We start from the raw sequence: 22,222 nt of genomic DNA on the forward strand, positions 1-22,222 counted from the left end.
GATGTGCTTTTCCTGGGCAGAGTTACCTTTTGCGCTTTTTAAAGTGCTCCCACCTTCCCTAAAGCTCTTGTTTTGTTACACTGTTAAATTTCTGTTGAACAGAAAATATCTGTTGTTAAATATTGTAATAACTGTGTGGTATTCACAAAGAGCCATGCTTACTCCCACTGAGTTGTTTCAGCTGATTTCTTTCTCTAATGGTATGGTATAAGTTATCAGTATATCGTTAAGATTAATGAAGACTTAAGATTTTGCCTGAATTCTTTCAATAGATTTCACCATTGTGTCAGAAAAGGGCTTTTGAGAAGCTTCGTATTGTTTACAAATGAATGACTTCAGTTGAACTGTAGGTTTTGCTGTGTAATTAGTCAATTTCAAAAATCTACTTTAAAAATGTAAAATATAAAATTTTTAGTATTTTACTACAAATTCTTTCTTCTCCGTAACATGTCCCATCCTGTTATGGGTAGGACTGAATATCGTGTGCAGAGACTGTTGGATGAAACTATACCTTTTGGAAGCTCAGTACACATCTAGCAATTGGTCAGGGTTTTCCATTGTCAGACATCTAGTTCCTTATCGTGCTGCAATTAAACCAATGGCTGACATTTTTCATGCTGAATGCCTGTTCTGGCATGAGTTTCCAAGGCTGAAGCAAGGACAAAACACATCTCCTTCTCCCATCTTTTAAACGTTCTTTTATCAAGATTCTGGGTCTGAATTTAGCCAAAATGTAGGCACAGCAAAGTTACATTGTGTGCATGTTCGGTGGCTCTTTATTTTACTTGGCTAGCTGTTGAAGTCCTGAGAAAGTCAACGCCAGACCAGGCATGCCCCACACCAGAGCTGACTAGAACTTTGCCTGGAGTGGCAGTACTTTGTTTCCCAGGGTTTTCCATGATTTTGGCCAGGGAAGCTGCTGTGTGCAGTATGTTTAACCTTGCTTGTATTTTTTGGGGGGCGGGAGGAGTGGCTGTTTTTGCTCTTACTGCGTGAAGAAGCTTCAAGTACTTAAATCTTGAGAATCTTAAAATTTCTGAGTTGTTGTTTTAGCTGGAATGCCAAACATGTTTTGACCAGATTTATGGATGGCAGAAATTATGTAGTGATTGATTCCATGGGTTGGCTTAAATGAAGTTTTGTCTATTTGTGAAGTTTTGCCAATTCGTGACAGCCTTTATATCTCTTGACTTTTGGGACTGCCTGCAGAACAGCAGACTACATTTTACAATTTGACTTTACGGAAGTGTTAGTCAACATGACTTTTGATTCTCACTGGTACAATGGCATAAGCTTTTCGTATTAACATAATACTGAGAGCCCTTTTTAATTAAATGGTCTCTATAATCTCCAGTTTGATTTGGTTTGATTAAATCAGCTGCTCAACCATAATTTAGAAAAGCTCTTGTAAAACAATACTTGTTTTAAGAACTTTATCTCTCTGATCTTTCTAGTGGGTATATTTGCTTATGAAATTTGTCCTATTCAAAATGAAGTCGTATTTAAAACTTTACTAGGCTACACTCTAAATATATTCATTTCTATAGTAGCCTGTCTGCAATGAAATTTTAAACCTATTTTCTCATCCACTTTTTTGGTAACTTGCAGGTTCTTGCCATTTTCCCTTTAAGTCAGAATATTGTTAAGAGAAAAGTTGTCCTGTTTTTTTACTTTAAGCAGCACTGGATCTTCCTATCAATGCATTGAAAGCTGTGTTAGAAGAAAGATGTGGGCATCTATTAATTTAGAGATAAGGTTATTTATTACTAATTTAAAAAGATGATGTGAAGATGGTTGTGGACTAAATTCCTGTTAACCCTTCCGGCATTCCCAGTTATCCAAGCATCACTTACAGGACTAGGACCTCATGAGGCCTTATGGTGACCTGATCATGTGACAAATTGAGGGAAGGCTGGGTGCAGCTCTTTGCTCGAGGCTGATAGTAGTGGGATCTGTGCAGCTTTACCTGGCACTTCGGTGTTAAATTGCAGCTTGAACTAAAAACAATTTTAAGGTATAAGTTTGTTTGACTGGAAGAGCATAGAACTAAATTTTGCTTTTGTAGTGATGCTAAAAGGTTAGTTTTTTTCTAAACCTTTAATTAATTTTTAATCATCTCAGAAAAAAATTAAATTAAACCTGAAGAGTCCAAAGTCTCTCATCCAGAACACTCTCTTTGTAAGTTTAGATACATTGAAGTCTGAATAGGCTGAGTGGAATAATGATTTCCTGTCTTTTAAACACAACAGTCCTGTTGATCCATCACATCCAAAATTATATGTCTTATTTTGGAGTAGTGTTCCATTATTGTTATTGGAGAGTTATATATTATGTTATTACTCTTACTATTCTTGGCCTACTTGGAACTTCTTTTTTAATCCTATAGCATAATCATTAATCAGGTATTTTGTTGGAGCATTCAGTCATAATAAGAGTGAAGTTTAAAATACTTGCTGCTCTTTCAGAGTAGATATTCCAGGAACTTGGACAGGCATTTCACTGCTCTTGAAAATAATTTTTTCCTGTGTTTTTATGCATGTGATAGGACTTTGAAAGTGTTACTGTGCAACAAAAGCTATTTTCAATGCTGATATTGGTGCTCAGTGTCTACCAACAATACACTAGGGTAGCAAGTGTAACAGTGTTCTGCCTGTCTAGTCTTTTCTTTTTAGCTGATACTTGTATCTCATGATACAGCACTTGCAAGCACAGTGATTAAGGGGGAAAAAAACACCAAACCAAAAAACCCACAGGCAAAAATCACATATGTGGCTCAAGACCTTCTACTTTTCCTAGTGTGGCTAACCTGGACAGTCATACTTTGAGATCAGATTTGTAGCTTACTGTCTTGAGCTTCTTCATATGAGACTCCTGGCTACTTTCTTTACCTTCAAGTTTAGACTAGAGATGTCCATCAGGTTTTTGGTTTTTTTGTAAAAGGGATTGTGAGAGTATCGAAGATAAAACCTTCTAAGATGTGTATGTCTGTTTTTCTGCCTAGATATTAATGGATCATCAGAATTTATCAGAACACGTGCTTTGTATGGTTTTGTATTTGATTGAGCTGGGGTTGGAAAATTCTCCAGAACAAGAGTCAGATGAAGAGGTAAGAATAAATACCAGCTTTTTAATTAAAATATAAAATTATTGTCTCATGATTCAATATAATTTAAAGAAACTACTAATTTTATCATAGGAATTAGAATAAAACATCTTTATTTACTTAAGCAGGGATCAACTAAGGGGGAAAAAAAAAGAAAACCATATACTATTGTGGAGTATAGTGTCTTGTGTTTTTCAACAGTTTCTGTATATGTAACCTGACAACACAGACTGGTTAGATATGTACTACTCTGTAAATTAGTACTTGAAATTGGGTAAAAAAAATATTTAAATGATTGAATCTAAAACCCACTTAAATTTCTAGATTTTCAGCTGAAACCTTCATCACTGAGCATTTTATTGCTAAAGCTCTGTATCTTCTAAGCTATGTGAATTAGCCAAAATTTTAACATCAAAATTTTAAAATGTTATGATGAGAAATTGAATATAAATAACTTATTTTCATGGTTCTATATTCCCATATGGTGTATGACTTTCATAATTTTTCCTACTGTTTAACATTGCTTATATGACTAAGGATCTGTCACTTTTTTTTTCAGAGATTGACTTCTGTATAGTTTGGATTTTTTGTGTTAATCTTAGATTGTACAGCTTCGGATAACTCTGAATAGTTCCTTTTACTTCTGCTGGTTAGCACTGATGGCTGTGTTTGATTATATTCAAATTAAATGTGTACATTTATGTATTATCAGACCTGTAGTCCTCACTGTAGGCATCAGTCATACCATGATTTTTAAGAGGTGTATCAGCTTTCGTGAGGTACATACTATTTGACATATTGTTCTTATCTCGTAGAGAGATTATGGCCTCTGTAATACAGTTATGAAAGCAACGTAAATTATTGTAAAACATAAGAGAGGTATAATGTTTTTTTTTTTATTGTTTTAGGAATCTGCCGGTGGACAGGAGCGGTGCCATGATAGCTGGTTTCCAGGTAGTAACTTGGTTTCTAACATGCGTCACTTCATTAACTATGTCAGAGTAAGAGCACCAGAAACTGCTCCAGAGGTGAAGAGGGAACCACCTGCAAGTACAAGTTCTGATGGTTTAGCTTCATCACAAGTAAGTATATACAAATACTAGTCCTTTTCCTAGATTGGTTTATTATTGCCAGTTTGGGCTTTTTTTGTTAAGATTATTTTTCTACTGGTTTTATTAATTACTTAGGATTTTTTTTTTCTTGAGTAATCCTTCCAAAGTGTACAGTTAACAGAAATAAAAGTTATTTCAAATGATACCTCCTTCCAAATGATGTATTTAATGACTTTTTTTGTCCTCAATCTACCAGAGTTCAAGGCGGAAGAGCCTCCAGAGAGAGGTAGATCTGTGTGCAGTTTGTTCTCCTAAGCAATTAACTAGCAACATGGCTTTAATTGTGCTCACCTTAACATTCAGTGAAATCTAATTTTCCTGAATTTCTTTTTAATTCATATTGCAAGGACTCATGCTTTTTTCATATTCTTGATCATAATTTTAGGTAGTAGACTTTTAAGGAATGAAATATCCTTACATTTTTAATATGTATTTTGAAATAACAGCTTTCTGTCAAATACCAAACATCATTGATAGCTTATCGCTTGAGCTTTGTGTTTAGGCCTGTTATGTCTTGCCAAGATACTACTAACATTTAATAACGTAGTCTTAGCTTTCTCAAATCTAGGTAAGTTTAACCTTACATTGAAAGTGCATTTGAAATTATTAATGGCAGGTTTATTTAGGTTTTTTGTGAAAATGAGTATGTAGATAGTGGGATCCTGAAATATTCGTGGCTGGTAGACAACATAATCTCTGTGTCAGGATTGCCTTTGTATCTTCTGTATGCAGGACTTCAGATTACTGTATGTCACGTGGTGAAACACAATGGAAGTTTCTTTTGCATGTTGATGTTAGAAGAATAGATTGAAATTTAAAGTAGGCAGGTGAGATGGAATAGATTAAAACATAAAGAAGGTAGGTGAGGTAACTGTCAGAATCCCATTTTTATATTTGATCTCTGAAATATTTGGTATCTCTTGGCTGCCTAGCCTTCTTAGAAGGAGAGGGTAAGATATTCAAGCGTTCTGAATTCATATTCAAAATATTCAGGGAACATCTTTCTGCTATGGATTTACTACATGAGAGTTGCTTCCATGTATCGAAAGCAAGGGTAGCACAGAATAGAAACATCTGAATGGGCTGTGTCATTAACATAACTATGCTTATGTGTCCTGAAGAGCAAGCTCTGCTTGCAAATATGGGTATGTGGCTTGTGGATCTCAGCTAATAAATCCACACAAAATGGACAACACCCATGGTGATATGTGGGCTCACCTTTGTGGGATTATGAATTACATTGTGCAACAGTGCTCAATAGATTTTATTGAAGACATTTAAATGACATAAAGATCCTGAAGTTATGAATATTCCAGAAGAAAATGAGGAAATATTACTTGGAGAACAGAATTCTAAGTTTCACTGGAGCAAAGCCCGTTGTTAGTTGTTTTGGTATGGATAGTATTCTCATTTTGTACTTGGCTTTTTATGCAGCTATGTATAACAGCTTTGTATAAAAATACGAATGCAGGCTTAGTATTTTGCTATACCAAATTTCAGTAGGTTTTGGAAGGAGAGAGGAAACTTAAAATGTTCTGTGCTTTTCCTCCTAGCTTAAAATTTTTACTATGGCTTTATAAATGTGTGTTGTTTATACTTGTATTTTTGAAAATTAAACATTGTAATTTTTTTCCCAAGAACTCGGGGACAGCTCAAGTGTTCAGTTTGGTCGCAGAACGTAGGAAGAAATTTCAGGAGATCATCAATCGGAACACCAGTGAGGCAAATCAAGTGGTTCGGCCCAAAACGTCAATGAAATGGTCAGCACCCGGTGCAACTCCACAGTTAACCACAGCCATTCTAGAAGTCAAGGAAAGTATACTGTCCTTGCTGATTAAATTGCATCACAAACTCTCAGGAAAGCAAAACTCTTACTATCCTCCATGGTTGGATGATGTGGATGTTTTAATCCACCCTGAAATTCCAAGATACTCTCACGGTGATGGAATGACAGCAGTAGAAAGAATTTTGTTGAAAGCTGCTGTACAGAGCAGATTGAATAAACGTATAATTGAAGAGATATGCAGAAAAGTGACACCTCCTGTACCACCGAAAAAGATTAGTTCTGCAGAGAAGAAAACTTTGGATAAGGAAGAAAGGTAACATTAATAACAAAGTAAAGGGGTGGTAGAAGGGCACTGTGTGTTGTACATGTATTGATTGATTGTCTCTAGGTCTTTGCATGAATTATTAAGAGTAAGTTTTAATTCTGCAGTTCTCTTTATCTATTTTGAATATACATGATTTACATGGGTATTGAGGAAGAGCATGCCACCTTGCTAAGTTAATCTTTAAATTAGAAACTTTCATAGTGATTTTATGTGATATACATGCTCATCCTTCATGTTGCCATGTATACTACTGAAACATACAAAGGTGCAGAATTAAGATTATGTTAACTTTTGAAGCTTAACCTCAAGAAGAATTGGAAACTTTTTTTATTTGTATTGTCTGGTCATTCACATACACACATCACACCATGATTATTTTTGTTTGTTTGTTTAATATTTGTGGATTTTGTAATTGTCTTTTTTTTTCTTTGCTTGTCTGACACGTTCAATTTTCAAATTCTGGTTTTAGTTTTTTAAAAACTAGATTCGTATTTTTTAATAATGGCCTGAAAACCTGCATGCCAGATGTCTGTCTTGGGCTGAAATTATTTTGGGAAAAAGCTCAGACAGTTCTGAGATTGAAGTTGGGGCTTAGTGAATCCTGAGAGCACCCAGAATACTAGCACTATCAAAACTGAATGCAGAGAGCTGCTTCTCGTCTGCTTTCAGCAAATGTTGTGTTGGTGTGTGAGTCCTATGGAAGAGGAATCATCCAGTTCAAATGCCTAGAGGACAGCCACTACAGCTGAGAAGCAGATGTGAAAACTAGGATTAGCAGGGGCAGAGCTGAAAACTGGGACTGGAAGGAGAAACCCTCTGGTCAATGTAATAGTGAGCAAAGGGGAGATGCCAGGTCAAGTGAATAGCTGACATGGGAAACCTGAGAAGGTTCAACCTGGCAAGTTGGGGAATTTAGGGAACTGGGTTGTCAAGACAGAAATACTCAAAGAAGAGTAGGAATGGAAAGAACGAATTTTTAATTAAAATCTCAGTGGGGGAGGATGGGGTCTTGAGAGTTGATAGGAGAAGGAGAATGTGGAAGAGGAGTGCAAATAGCTGGAGGGCATGAATAAGACATTGGCATTTGAGAGATGAAAAATAGTTGGCTGGAGTTGGGCGGTGGGAAGAGACTGATAATTGGGTAGTGCAAGAGTGAAAGATGTCATTTGAAGTGAGAGGACAGTGGATAATGTTAGACGGTCAGAGAGTGTGGGGTCAGAGTACTTACTACATTAACTGAAGTAGAGACAGTGCATAGGGTGGAATGGACAAGAATAATCTTGAGTGTTTGTCCATGCGGTATTTTGATGTATTAATGGTTTATAGACTAGTTTGGGTTGGAAGGGACTTTTAAAGGTCATCACGATTATGGTTCTAGAAATTTGCATAGAAACATGCAGCCCCCTGACTTGGTTTCTGGATTACTTTTACTTATCCTGCTATTTTTATTTGTTTGAAAATAGATTTTTCATTAAATTTTCTATGATATGTTCAAGACCTAGAATGTAATTGAAAATTAAACATTACAAAAATTAAAATAGATTTAAAATTTTTTGCAAGTTACATATTTTACAAAGTAAAATTTTTTTCTTGCAAGTGTTCAGTTAAAGGCTTAACTTTCAACACCTCTTGTAATAGTTCAGTGAATGAGAGAAATAGTCAAGGTTTAGCATGTAAAACTGTCTTTCAAAAAATGCCAGACTGAGTGGCTGCTTTAGATAAAACACAGCTACATCTTGGACACCTGCTCATTATCGTGGTACTCAGTAGTGCTAGATTTATGTACAGGAGAAGCACAGGAATCAATGAATCAAATCACTTTTCATATAGAAAAAGGGTAAGGTTATTCCTTTTTCCCTGCAAATGATGTGATAATTTCAAGGATCTACTGTGGGCACTTTAAGTTTTCAGTTGAATTCTGGGGCTAACATAATGATGAAAATAAATTTTTCCAGTTCTTTGTTGTTCTGAGCGACTCTTGTTCTCCCCAAATCCATAACAGCATTGGGGGACCCATGAATTTTATTAATGGACAGTGTGATAACTGAAATGACTAGTCTTATAGACTGACAGTGCTCATATAGTCAAGCTGCAATTTTTACTTTCTTTCTGATTGTTTTGTTCTGGGTTTTTTTTCTCCCAAGTCCAGTTTTGTATTAGTGAAGACCAAGCAGACTGTGAGTGTTTAGTGGTCATCCTTTTGGTTACTTCAACATATAATGACAAACTTGGCATCACTCAGGCAATGGGTTGTCTCCATAGAAACTGAAATACGGAATTGGAGGAGAGCTTGAGCTGCTTGCAGTATTTTTTCAATTGCAGTGTCATCCTCCCATGGGCCATCATGGAAAATTACTGAGCTGTACTGAATCTGTCAGAGTTTGTTTATGTCTTCTTATTAAAGGCTTCTATTTACAGTCACTCTGCTTTTGGTCAAGGCATATATTGAGAAATTCCCAGGGAGAAATAAATAAAAGCAGGTTTAATGAATGCCCTGGTACAATCCTCAGAATAATGAATCAGGATTGTTGTAAGAGAAGATATTTTGAGAAATGATGGCTGTACCATGTGAAAGATAAATGGGCAGAGGTATGTGGGGTATTAAGGTGCCTTTAGGAAAACAAGTCAGAGGCTTTGACTTATAAACAAGCCACCTCAGGATAACAGGTTACAGTATATTAGCTGCTTTATGCTTGTGCATCCCTGGGCCTGTGCTGAGACAGTGATAATTAGGCAGTGCTGGAAACTGAAGACGACTCACCCATCAGCATATCGGATGCCAAGTGATGTTTTTAAATCCCTTCTTAGTTATCATCTCTGAGTGGGGGGAAAAAAACTAATTGAAAATGCTGATGCATAGAGTTAGTAGTTCCCTGGCCACACTGGGGACGTGCTGTGCAAAAGCCCCGGCAGTGGGGCACGTAGGGCTTCGCATGTGCCATGTGGTGAGCAGCTGTGGTGGGAGGGTGGGTTTTTTTGGTTTTCCCACGTGCACTCTCCCATTTCCACTCTTCGTAAACTCTTGTCATAGTGAAGATCCTTTCTTGGTACCACAGGAAGAATAAAATCAATGTCTATTTTCTTCATTGTTTTACATCCATCAACTCTACCCGCTGCAGTATGTATATATAGGGAGTTATAGAATAGCGGGTCCTAGAGCCTTGTACAGATCACTAATACAGTTTAAACAGAAGGACAGACAACAATTAGTCTCTAACATCTTCTATTTGTAAATCTGAGCTGTGTTAAATGATGAGGAAAAAGTTAGTGAAGTCATCTTGGCTGCAGGGAGATGAGGGCCTTCAGTCTGGAAGCAATCTCAAACTTTAAGTCCAAGTATAAAAGCTGTTGGTGACCACTATCTTGGGTGGAGGTGAGGGAGAGGAACCAGTATGAGGAGCCTTAGCTGGAAAATAAATTATTCATAATTGTTTCCCTTGGCATCAAGCTTGATATCAAAAATGAGTGAGGTAGGCTATTATTATTATCGTCATCATAATTATTTTGTAAATGTTAGTTGCTCCCAAGAGTACTTGGTTTTGTGCAATGGTTGGCATTTCACTCTGTTATACTTCCCTTATGTAATAAACAAAATAACTTCCCAAAGTAAGGTCTTGGGTTCTTCTTCTTACAATGCTAAGTCCTAATAGTTTTTTAGGGCAGGATTTTCTTCTTTCAGACTCAAAACAAAATAAATCTCATTTCTTATAAAACTACTTTAAAAGAGATTCTTTTTTAAGGCTTGAAAATTAATCCTTTATCAAGAGAAAATTTGAATTTTGAATTAGATTGCCGAAGGTGGTGACTGTAATCAGCCTGACACTATGAACTAATTTTTTTCCTCCATTATATATACTCTTCTTTTTTTTTCTCTCTTTCCCCTGCTTCTTTCACTCAGACGACAGAAGGCCAGAGAAAGGCAACAGAAATTGTTGGCTGAATTTGCCTCAAGGCAGAAAAGCTTCATGGAAACTGCCATGGATGTTGGTAAGTTTTTGTGTAGTTGATGGCTTGCTTTTTTTTATTGATTTATTTTTATTTCGACGTTACTATTGAGGTTTTTACTCTTAACAGTTTAAAAAAAACAACTACCCAAACAGACAAAAACCCCTCCCCTCAGATCAAACTACTGTATCCACCTGTTCACTAAGTACTTCAGAGACTTAAAGTTGTGTTTTCTAGGACAGGTAATACTGAATTCATAATTGCTAAAGAATATATTAAATAATCTTGCAAATGTTTAAAAGAGAACACATTATCTGTAGCACATAATTTTATTCCTATTTTTTCTTAATACACAGTGGATGGAATGATTAAATGTGTGGTATGTTTTGAAGTATTTACCTTAAAGTATCCCAGAGTTAGTTTGTCTTAAAGATTGCATTTTCTTTAATCCGTAGTAACAAAATTTAAGAGCTTCACATTCTGATAAGGTAAAAATTATGCATTTTAAATTTGTGTATAGAATTAAGGAACGCATAATTTTTAGATCATCTCAGTTGCTGTAATAACATTGCGTTCTGTTTTGAGTACAGGCTTTACAGCAGAATCGGCTCTTGTTTTTCTTGGGGATACGTTCTTTCAGGTTCTGCTGTGTAGAAGTGCATAATCTTGACTAGTTTGCTTGTGTTTAACTGAGGAATAGAAAATATTTTCATCTGGATTACAACATTGAAAATTAGCACCTTTGAAAGATGAGAAAAAAAAATCCTGCTTTTTCTTATTTCTCCCCCTTTCAATCAAATATCATTTGCTATGTTGTTTTGATTTGAGTTTAAGCACTGGTAAGAAACTTCTTGACAACTGGTTTTGCTGAAAAAGTCTGTTTTTTAAAATTGTTAAATTCCTGACAGTTTATAGGTTGCTGAGAAGATTTGTTTCTTTATATTTACAAAGGTCTTGGATACAGCAGCCACTGAAATTTCTTTAGCAAATTAATGACCATATATATGGTTATGTTTGGAGGGTGTGCAATACAACACAAAGTTCACAGATAAAAATGAGTTTAAGTCATGCTTTTATTAAATGGGTAGCTATTTCTTTTGAATCTGTTTATTGAAGTAAGAAGGGAAGAAGAAATGTGCAGTTCTACTTACTAAAAATTGAAATACGTGATTGAAGTATTTTTACAGTTGTGGCTAACTGAAAGCAGCTGGGAAACTTTGATTCTGCAGTCACCTATATTTGAATTCCTGATATTGCAACTTTGAAGTTAATGGTTTTATATATGCAGTCACATGTGTGTATATATATTTACCTGTCATAGCTGTATTTGCAGATATACATACGGATACATAAATACTCCATACTTGAGTTTTGTAAGCTGTTTAAGGTAACTGCTTTGATTTGTGGATGAAGCATAGTAGTTAATTCAGTAAATTACACAACATTTATCTGTGTCGAGGACTGGGAACACTTAGCTTTTACTTAACTATATATGTCAAATATTAAAAAGAACCTTTAATTTCTGTAACAAGCAGACTTGCACTTTTGCGCATATGATTGTTCATTAAAAAAATCTTGGGCATGCAACACTTTAGTTGTTTGTTTCTTAGCATTTAAACAATTAATAAGTTCAGATATCTTAACATAAAATGTAGTGTTAGCAATTAAACAAGGTCATGCACAGGACCAGATAGAGTCAACTTAATGGACTACATTTTCATAAAGTTGTTCTGCATGAAGACATTTCTTGGCAACAATTTAGTAGAATTCTAGGCATTGTGTTAGCTAAATAATTGTTTTGCTTTTTCACCCACTTTTTTCTGTGTCTTTTAGGTTGTCATACTGTTTTCTAAGTTTGTGATCAGAATTGACTGAATTTGTACTATAGCCCAGTATTAACTAGCTTTTATGTTCTGACTGGCATTAAAATACATTGCAGAAAGGAAGTATGTATTCCATTATAGTGTGTAGGACTTAAAAACCTAAATAATTGTTTGCCAGGAATATTTTCTTCAGTTTGCTCTATTTTTTTTTTAACTTAACTAATTTGTTCAGCTGTGAATTCAGTCTCTATACAGCAAATTATTAAACAAGTTGCAGAAACCATTGTTACTCTAATTTTAAAACACAAGACATGGTAAGAATTCTGAAACTAGTCTTTCAGGAGTGATGCAATTTAAAACTACTGCAAATATTTAGTAGGCTTACCTTGAATTATATCATGTCTGTGCTGAAATAGTATGTTTGAAAACAAAAAAATCCTTTCATACTAAAACCAATCAATTAAAATGCATTCAGCTCTCACACATTCAAACTCTGTTACCTGTTAGTTTTATTATAGGTTAAAATTCAGCAGTAGGTTTATTTCTTAATTTTGTTTGTTTGTTGTAACAGTATTAATGCTGTCAGAAGGCAGGGATCGTGAAGTCTCAGCTCCCTGGCTCTGTCACTGATTTAGCTGGTGTCATTTGGGCAAATGGTTATTATTATAATAATTTAAAACTTACCTATGAAATGTGGATGTGATTCAGTGGTAAAATGTGAGAACTGATCTGATTGGTTTTGGGCATAACACTTAAAAGATTTCATAATAGCTTTCTCTTGACAGTGTAGAAGACTGAAAATAGTCTGGAAAGAAATGTGTCTAGATGGTAGGGGTAATGGAGAATAGCCAAAGCTTAAAGATTATTTTATTAAAACCCCATAAACTTAATAGTTTCCAAAGTGTTTATTAAAGTGCATAGAGCCACTGTTAATCCCCTAAGGCATTCCTCTTCTTTGGTTATTGAGATGCTGCAATGAAACATAGCTTAAAAGGAAGTTACCCAATTACATGTTCATTTTTCAATATTAAATGTGTCTCATTTTACCAGCAAAAACTATTTATTTGAAATGGAATTCACAAATTCATCTGAGATTCTGAAAGTAAAGGTTGGCATTTTCTTGCATATAATCACTGTAGGAAAAATTCCAATTATGTAGCCCTTTCCATTTGTGCCCCCTGTTACTTTCTATTTATATTTTGTGACATCTGCAGAACTACATTGCCATTCAAGCTTGCCTGGAAGTAATTAAGTGAAATTTAGAAACAGTTATGTTAATGAACTAGGATGGAACAGAATCCACTGTGCTGTCTTTAGCTGTTTGACTGCAGGACAAATGTAAAAAGCAGAAAAATAAAACAAGAGGCATCATTCTAAGAGCAGCAGATAGAGCTCTTCATATACCTGAGGACGGTGTCTAGTGCATCAAAAGTGTGTTGTCATGTAGTGACATACGGTGTCAAATCCATAGGCTTTCTAGTCTCCTAGCAATAGCTACTTTTACATCTTCGTCTTGAGGGCACTTAGTGTGAGGCTATAATTTTTCTGTTGTGTTCTGGATCTCCATGACAGAGATTTTTGAAACTTCACTGCCTTTCAGGCAGGACTTGATAAGAACACAAGTCCCTCTGCTCTGTTTTAATAGTCTTTAACAAATTACAGTGATATTTGTAGAGATCTGTCTATCTAAGTTTTATAAATATGAAATATTATGATCCATTCCAGGCAAGCTATTGAACTTAATCAAATGCATCTTAGTGAAAATTTGAAAATTGTTTAATTTTGAATTACAAATTTTAGGATATCTAACATTCCTTCAATAGTTTTGCTGTCTCTGAAGTGCCCAATGTGATTTATTTATTTATTTTTGTTAATGCCTTGTGGTAAGTATGCAGTATCATCTTTGTGTTCCTTTCTTGTGATGTGAAGTCTTGGCAGGACGTCATTTTTGTCCTTCAAGCTTTGTTCCTTAGCTAGAGTTATAAAGAAGTGCAGAGTTTTAATGCAAGGTGACACACATTTCCTAACGCTCAATCTTCTGAACGCAGATAGAAAAATAAATTAGGTACTGATCTCCTGAGAATATATATGCTGGGTCAGGGCAAAGAATATTAGCATACTAATGGTTGCTTTGATGCCAAGGGGCTACTTTGACACGTAATGTATACAGCAGGAAAAATGTTGACTATCGTCAACAGAGATTGTAAACTATATTTACTGTGTTTACAAAGCCCTTTTGGTTCTGGGGATTTGCTGGATAGGGGAAAGAATGGGAGTGAATCTTTAACTCTGGAGAGTAGAAATTAAATAAAATTCAGGCAGAAATGCATTCTGCAAGAAAACAGTGTGCTAGATTTTAGCAGACCGATCAGTATTTGCTAGGAGGTAGGGAATCCTAGGGTTTTGTAACTTTGGGTCTGTCGCTCCTGTTGGTACAAAACTGAGCAAAGAGCTAAATAATTAACTTTTTTAAAAACCCATGGGAATGATTGTGTTTGGCACTACCCTGGATTTCTGTCGCAGTTTAAATGTTTTCATCGGCCTTCAGTGTTTTTATCTTTGTTTTTAATGAGGTTCATATTTATCCAGATTTCCGAAATAATTCAAAAGGGCAAAGTAAAGTCCCAGAACCCACTGTAAGGGGGTGGGGTGTGTTGCAACATTAGACACACCTCATGAGAGAAACTTGGTGAAGTGATACCAATACCATGTGTCTTACCTTGTATTTCAAATTTGCGCCTTCTTCACGCAAGTTGACATCATCAGGGCAAATCTCTGTGAAATCAGTTAGGTTAAATCTTTGGAGAGTCAGAGTTTTAAACTGTAAGCATCACTGGTTGTATTCCAAAGAATGTTTGACATTAAAATACACTTGCTGTCTCATGTGACTGCTGCCTGGCTAGTGAAGTCATGACTAGAAGCTAAAGCTGCCTTGGTCTTCCTTGCTCTCCTGTTACCATTACCTACTTTCTGAATCTCCAGTGGAGAGATGAGGTGTCTTGTTTTGGGTGCCAGCGGTTTTCATGCCAAACAAAACTGCAGACTCCTACAAAACCTATTTGAAATGTGGAGGAGTAATACGCCTCAAGATCAGCATCTTGGCAAATAGCTGGTAAGGATTCCCTTGGCACTCAAGAAGGCAACATTGTTCTGGGACATAACACAATGTTATTTTTCATGGAATTATCTTCCTAGTGTCAGCAAAATTTGCTGGAGTTTTGTGCATCAGTGGAAGCAAAATAAGGAGAATTAGATGATCCTCCAGCTCTTAGTTGCAACTGATGTAGCTTTGTTCACCTAACAGTTCTTCGTGGTGATTTGGGTGGGGGTTTATAGCCACAGTAGAAGGAATTTTATGTTATGTTACAATCAATATTTAACTAGAAAGACTTCTCATCGATATAAAAGGACACTTAATAAAATAATTGGTTTTATTAAGGTGTCTTTTTATAATTGCATCCAGGGAGCTAGGAAATGTTAGCTCATGCTTTAAAATTTGGTAAGATCCCGTATTTTTTAAATGACATAAATAGCATTACAACTCCAGTCATTTTAAAAAAATGCTTCACAGGTTGCCATGAAAAACACAAAGCAATTCTGTATTTCTGTTTATAAGAAATGGTGAAAAAAGAAGGGGGGGGGGGGGGGGGGCAAGGTTTGGAGCTACATGTTTTCTGGGCATTTTAAGCTTCCATATGAGTACTAATGCAGTTTAGTTTTGTGTTTCCCTGTGTGAAATAGGATATATTTAACTGAAAGTGAAGTAGAATGGAGACATGACAGTTACTTTATATTCACAAGTACCAATGCATTAATGAAATATTTTAGAAGAAGGTTTGCAGGAAAGAGTCTTGTCTCATGTTCAGCAGTATTTAGAGTTGAAACACGTTTGTCCTGGTTCTTGACAGTGTAGGTAGATCATGTAGCTGATGAGGCAGAGTCTGTTGCTTCCACAGGAGCTCCACAGAGGCAAAACTCAGGAAGGCAAGAAAGACAAGATTGAGATCATTGTTACATGCATAGCTTGTTTTCTTTTTTCTGGACTGCCACTGATGTACTTTCATGCCAGGAATTACGCTGCCAAAATGTACCTTTTCAAACGAACCATGGCTCGAGTCTTAGCTTCCAAAGAAGCTAACAACTAGTTTAAGCCAGTAATCGATGTTTATCATAGTCCATTCAAAAACAAATGGTTTTTTTTGTTTGGTTTGGGTTTTTGTTCAGCTTAATTATTTGAGATTTTAAATTGTTGCTAATTTCTCTTACCCATGGATTTTGTGGAAGTTGACTTTGTTTTCTTTCATTAGCTCTGGGGGAAATTATTTTATTAGGAAGTCTTCCTTGATAGTAAAAGTTTATTTTCCTTGAAATTTTATTGTTTGCCAAAGTAGTCTGGCTCTAGATCTAAATAGATGTGAGGGAAACATACGTTTGATCGAGTTCTAAAATTAAATTAGCCTGATTTTTATGTGCATGTTGCACATAGGCAATAAAAGTATAGATTGCATATATTGAATTGGTTTGAAACATTTTTTAAATACTAAGATCTGTATTTTTTTCCTTCAAGTTTAAAATATGCAGTTTGTGATGAATTAATGCTCTTTTGTAAGTTAAATGTTGACTGATTTTGAGGACTTGCACTGAGTTGTTCAAAATCGGATTGACACACTACATTCTCTTTCTACACGTCTTAAAAAATATTGAACGGATGCATATTTTATGTTGTATTGACTATTTTAGAAAGGTAAATAAGGCTGGACCCTCTAATTCTTGTGTGATTTCCTTCTGATACACAGGTATACGTGAGTGTGTGCTACACAATTACAAGATGATGTTAACTATAAAAAAATAGCTTTAGAGTTGACTTCCTCCCTTCTGTGCTACGATGCTCCTAAGTTTTCTGGATGTTTGGACTTAAAAAACATTGGCAGTTGATGCATTCTGCTTTTTCTTTCCTTGTACATCTGGCTGCCACTAGATGGTGATAGACGTGTGTACAATATTAACTACTGCGTATCAATGAAGATCAGAATTAATTTTCATATGACCCTCAGTAACTAACTGGGAAGTCAATAGTAACTAAAACTGTGAAATTTTGATTCTGCCCTGTGAGAGAGAGCATTTCATGGAGCTCTTCATAGCAAAGAAGGATGCTGCCTGGCATCCAACATGCCTCTCCTTGTAGCAGCAGGCCTCCTGTGCTGAACTTGTAGTGGACTTTCCGAAGAGAGCAGCTCTTCTAAAAGCAGTTTTGCATGAGAACTGTTGGTGCACTCAGGTTTTTGGGTTCTTTATCCAGCTCCTTGGCCTACTTAATCAAGGAGATAAAAGGGCATGGTTGAAGGTAGGGAGACAGTGGTTTTCTGTGACAAAACTCTCTTCTAGGAAAGAAACAAAGCACCCTTATATTCTAGGTCAAGAGGCTGATTGTAAGTTTTCCTGAACAGTCAGGACAGGATCATTTAGTCGTACGGTGCTTTTCTTTCAAGACGATAAAGAATTCTTACCTTCAATTGTAACATAACATAAAATTGGTTCTGTTTTGGTTAGCCCCCTGCCCTGAAACCAGTACCACTGTCATGTGAACAAAGCTACCTCAAGTGCTATTGCTTCAGTACTTTGAAGCTAGTCATTAGCCTCGAATGTTTCTGTGTGCACCTAGGAAATGATGAAGTGGACCATTAGAAAACGAGATCTCTAATAAATCTTGTATACAGTAAATATCAAACTAACCATCTGCTGTGTAGCAGCAGATCACTTTCTTAGTACACCCCAAATTTTTAAGATTGTTTGAGCTTCATATTAAAAAAAACCCACCTTTTGTTTTTAGTTACACATTTCATTCACTGTGTCTAAGCATCTTAAAATTACTTCTAAGGTCTCCACATTAACTTTTTCCTTCTAATTATAGTCAGAGTCAGTTACAAGCAAATAACAGTTTTAGTAGAGATTGGTATTCATTGCCCTTCATCTCTCTGTGTTCAGAGTTTTCAATATAGTATCTAATGAAATACAAGTTAGATCTCTGTTTTATAGAAGTTTTAAAGAGATTAATGCAAAATTTTAACTAAACAGTTCCATTGGGAATGATTTTTAACACGGGAAGACTCATAGTTCGTTGCATAGGTGTCTTTCTCTTTGAAGCAGCAAGGTTAGTTTCAAGTAACTGTCAATGTTTTAGTTGCAGATAAACTAGAGAAATCATTCTGGATTTTTTTCATCACTACCTCAGTGTGGATGCAATTGGATTTCTCTCCCTCTGTTTAATAACAATTTTCTTATCATTTTTTAGAATCGCCAGATGCTGATATTGCCATGGAGGTAGCTACATCAGAACAGCATGTTTCTGAGGCAATATATGATTGTGTTATTTGTGGACAAAGTGGCCCTTCTACTGAAGACAGACCTACAGGGCTAGTTGTACTATTACAAGCATCCTCAGGTATGAATGTGTGCCTTATTGGACAAGCAGTGTTTCTGCTGCTTTTAATACGTGTTCATAAATGTTTCTCATCCATGTGTCTCATGGAACCTAGAAAGACAGAATCTCCTCTTTTTTGTGGATGGTCCTCCATGAGGCACATGTGTAGGTCTAAGGGTACTGAGAAAGTTTTTAAATGTTTGGGAAAAGAGCAAGGAGTTTAATTTCCTCCTAGTTCCAGTTAGTTTTTCCAAACTCAGCAGTATATAACGGACCTGCACCTGCAGGAAAATAGGTATTGAAAGGAAAAAGAAAAAAAAAGCCATCAGTGTGTCTGTATGTACCTACATATGTGTGTGTGTGTGTATATATACTTCACATACAAGTGCAAAACTACAACTTCCAGTATTTAGTTTCTTTAATAATCTTTTTTACTGTTTAACATCAACAAAGCACACTGTAGTTACAAACTAGAATTTCCTGATTGTTTTCTTATTTTTTAGCACATTTTATCCATTGCTTTCATTATTGCCGCTTTTTTTCATAGTGTTGGGACAGTGCCGCAATAGCACTGAGCCAAAGAGACTACCAACTACTGAAGAGGAGCAAATATACCCTAGGGATACCTGTGCAACACTGCATGATGTACGGCTTACAACTTTACAGCGATACTTTAAAGATGTAAGTATTTCATATGAACAATACTACCACTTATGAAAAAATTGTGTAATAAGGTAAATCAAATTACAACTTAAGAGTCCTCCTAGTTTCATTTCTACATTTAGTTAACACTTTGTCATGTTGCAAATGTTTCAAAGTGTTTACATGTGATAGGGTCCTTATTTTTAAATAGCATCTGGTTTTCCCCTAGTTATATTTTTGGCATAGACATCCAGTATACCTAAAGGCTATATAGTCATTAAGTATCCATGTACATATTCTCTAGAAGAAGATATTTCACAATCTGGTGTGACCACACCATTGAGATGTGGTTTTGCTCTCTTAAGTATTACTTTCAAAACACCAGTTTTCCTGCAGCTATTCAGAGAACCTGATCAAGGAATTACTCTTAATCAGTTAAAAGTATTTTGGCAGCACAGAGTGAGTGGAAAGAGTTGTTTTAACCTGTAACAGTTTTCTGAGCCACTACAGAGATGGGGAAGATGAGTGGATGGGAAGGAGGGACCAGCAGAAGACTTCACTCTCTTCTGCCGAGTCCTCAACTCTGCACATTACTGAAGCTCAGTTTTACATTAATTGGTGTTTTACTGTCTGTATTGGTATGTTACTACTGTAACAGCAGTTCTGTTAGCTGTTCCAAGCAGTTTTGAAATGCTTCACAAAGCCACATAACACCTTTTCATACTTAATTTTGAGAGCAAATTCTTGTTTTTAATGGGACTTGTACAATTGTAGACCTTTGTGGAAGTGCTGCCTGTGACTTGCCTTGCTAGTGTATAAAACAACTGTATAAGGTAATATATAACTCTTCTCAGAAGTCATTTTGGGGGAGAAGAATACATAACCTATGACACTAAATTAGCTCCGATAGACTAGTCCCAGGTGACATACCAGCTCTTAGGCAGATTTAACTAATCAGCCTTTAGAAGCTTAAATATTGCCTTTAAAGATTAAAAACAGTGGCAATTCTTACTCTGACACAATTGCTAGCTTTCTCACATTCTGTCATCCACAGATAATTGAAATTTGCCAACTGTAACCAAGCTTGCTTATGTAGATTAATTTAGAGTAAATTTCATAATTGTTTTGATACAGTTTTAAAAGTTGGGCAGTGTTTTCAGAAAAGCCACCCTTTCCTGTGGCAAATATGCATTTCCTTGCTAGAAAGTAAAACTTTTAAAGGTGTAAGCAGGAATTATTTCTGAACAAAAGATTTTTTTTTTTTAATTCAGGAAGAATCTGTGGATAAGCTTTTCTTCTTTTGACATTGATGATGTTTGTTTGTTTCACAGTTAATGGTTATTTTTTCCTGCTGAAGTGATAAAAAACATTGAAGCAATACTGTGGCTTTATTTTCACGTTTGCATACTACAAATAGAACAAATTCCAAGCAAAATGTTGCTAAAAAATTTGATCTTACTGAAATGTATATTTCCCATTCTATGCAGTAACACTACCAGAAGATTAGTCTAAAGTACACTGGATTGCAATGAGAAAATGCATCCTTTTTGCAAAAATTCCAGTCCTGATTCAAACATTGGTTGAATTAGCTGTTTTTGCTTTTGAGTTTCCAGGTCACTACTGTGCTGAAAAAAATGTGTCTGCATAGAAGAACTAATCCTTAGATTTCTTTTGGCATAAAAATGGAAACATCTGTTAGTGTCTTGAGTGTCTTTTTCAGCTGAGCTAAGCAATAAGAAGTCCTTTTGTTTATCAGCTGTGTCCTTCCCAATAGGTGTCCTTCCTCTAACAACAGATTTCAGGAGGCAAGTGAATCATTTCACTTAGATGTAAAAATTTTATGTTATGAAACATGGTCTAGCTTATTCTACTAGAAAAAATATTCAAAAGCTACATGCTATATACAGATTGGGCAAAATAGACCAATTCTTTCCAAATTCAGGACAAAAATTCATATAGTAGATTGATAGTTATTTTCAGTATCACATAGTACTCTGTTACCAATAACTTGATATAGGTGTGCTCCATCCCAAGCCTATGACTTGCTTTGGAATCCCCTTGATTTCTGAACTCAAGAGTAATAGAGTAAATCCTTTCTGCAAAGGCTTTGGGTTGTTTTGGTTTTTTTTTTTTTTCTTTTGCAGCTGTTACTAAGTAGCCTCAGTAAATACATGTAATAAGTAATGCTTCTCAGTTTGTCCTGTGGGTCTTATTCAGGTATATCATATGACCTTACTAATAGTGCAGTCTACTAAATTATGCAGGAGCCAGCAGAAGAAAAAGAAAGTTTTTTTTGTTCTATGGCCTGAGGGGGTCATACCGCATTATGAATGACGGGTTGAGGCAATGTAAAAAGGAGCATGTCTTGTAGTTAGAATTTGTAATTTTGTTTTGATTTCATGTTCATATGCAATGAGAATTCAAGAAATTTGATGCTAAGTCATCCTTAGAAAATGCATCTATCAGAGTTTGTTATTGGTGGTACCTTGGTTTTGCATCATGCAATTAAGACCATTTTAGGGTGAGTCTACAATAAAAATTGTTTCCCGATTCTGATAGCCATAAACTCTTTCTGTTCTTTAAATATATAACCAGAATGTACATTTCAATTTTTGTATGATTTTTTTTGTTTACATTTTTATTTTTTCAGAAATGGAAATTTAATAATTAGACTGGCTATATCTAGGTATTCTGCAAGAGAATTTTCTAGAATTCCTTATCATAAGTTTCCCTGTGGAGACTGTTTTTTCATTTCATTATTTTCTGAGATCTACTAGTGAGATAACTTTATTTTCAACATGTGGGCTTTAAATGCAGCCTTTGAATAAGGCCAATGTTTTAAAAAAAATCCTAGTAAAAAACCTCAATTCACTAAACAAGTATTTGTTCTCTTTTCCTTTCATGATGTGTTATATATTATATTGTTCAACAACTCATTAGAAACCCTAAGTGTTTACGCTGAATTTTAATAACAGATTGGGGTTTAATTATATAACTGTGATCTTGTTATTTTGGTTATATACAAAACTGAATGAAATGTATAAGGGGAATATACTGCTCCAGTA

The 22,222-nt window shown here is 35.5% G+C and overlaps 1 protein-coding gene across 1 annotated transcript in view; it reads left to right on the forward strand.

The window, feature by feature from the left end:
• Positions 1 to 22,222, forward strand: part of UBR3 (ubiquitin protein ligase E3 component n-recognin 3) — a 115,990-nt gene that overhangs the window by 49,074 nt on the left and 44,694 nt on the right. Inside the window, 6 exon segments of the mRNA XM_037397335.1 lie at positions 3,002 to 3,106; positions 4,012 to 4,185; positions 5,854 to 6,314; positions 10,225 to 10,313; positions 18,387 to 18,536; positions 19,063 to 19,196. Of these exon segments, the coding sequence (XP_037253232.1) occupies positions 3,002 to 3,106; positions 4,012 to 4,185; positions 5,854 to 6,314; positions 10,225 to 10,313; positions 18,387 to 18,536; positions 19,063 to 19,196 (1,113 nt within the window).

This window comes from Falco rusticolus, chromosome 8, assembly GCF_015220075.1.
Source record: "Falco rusticolus isolate bFalRus1 chromosome 8, bFalRus1.pri, whole genome shotgun sequence".
In the NCBI taxonomy this organism is placed as follows: domain Eukaryota; kingdom Metazoa; phylum Chordata; class Aves; order Falconiformes; family Falconidae; genus Falco; species Falco rusticolus.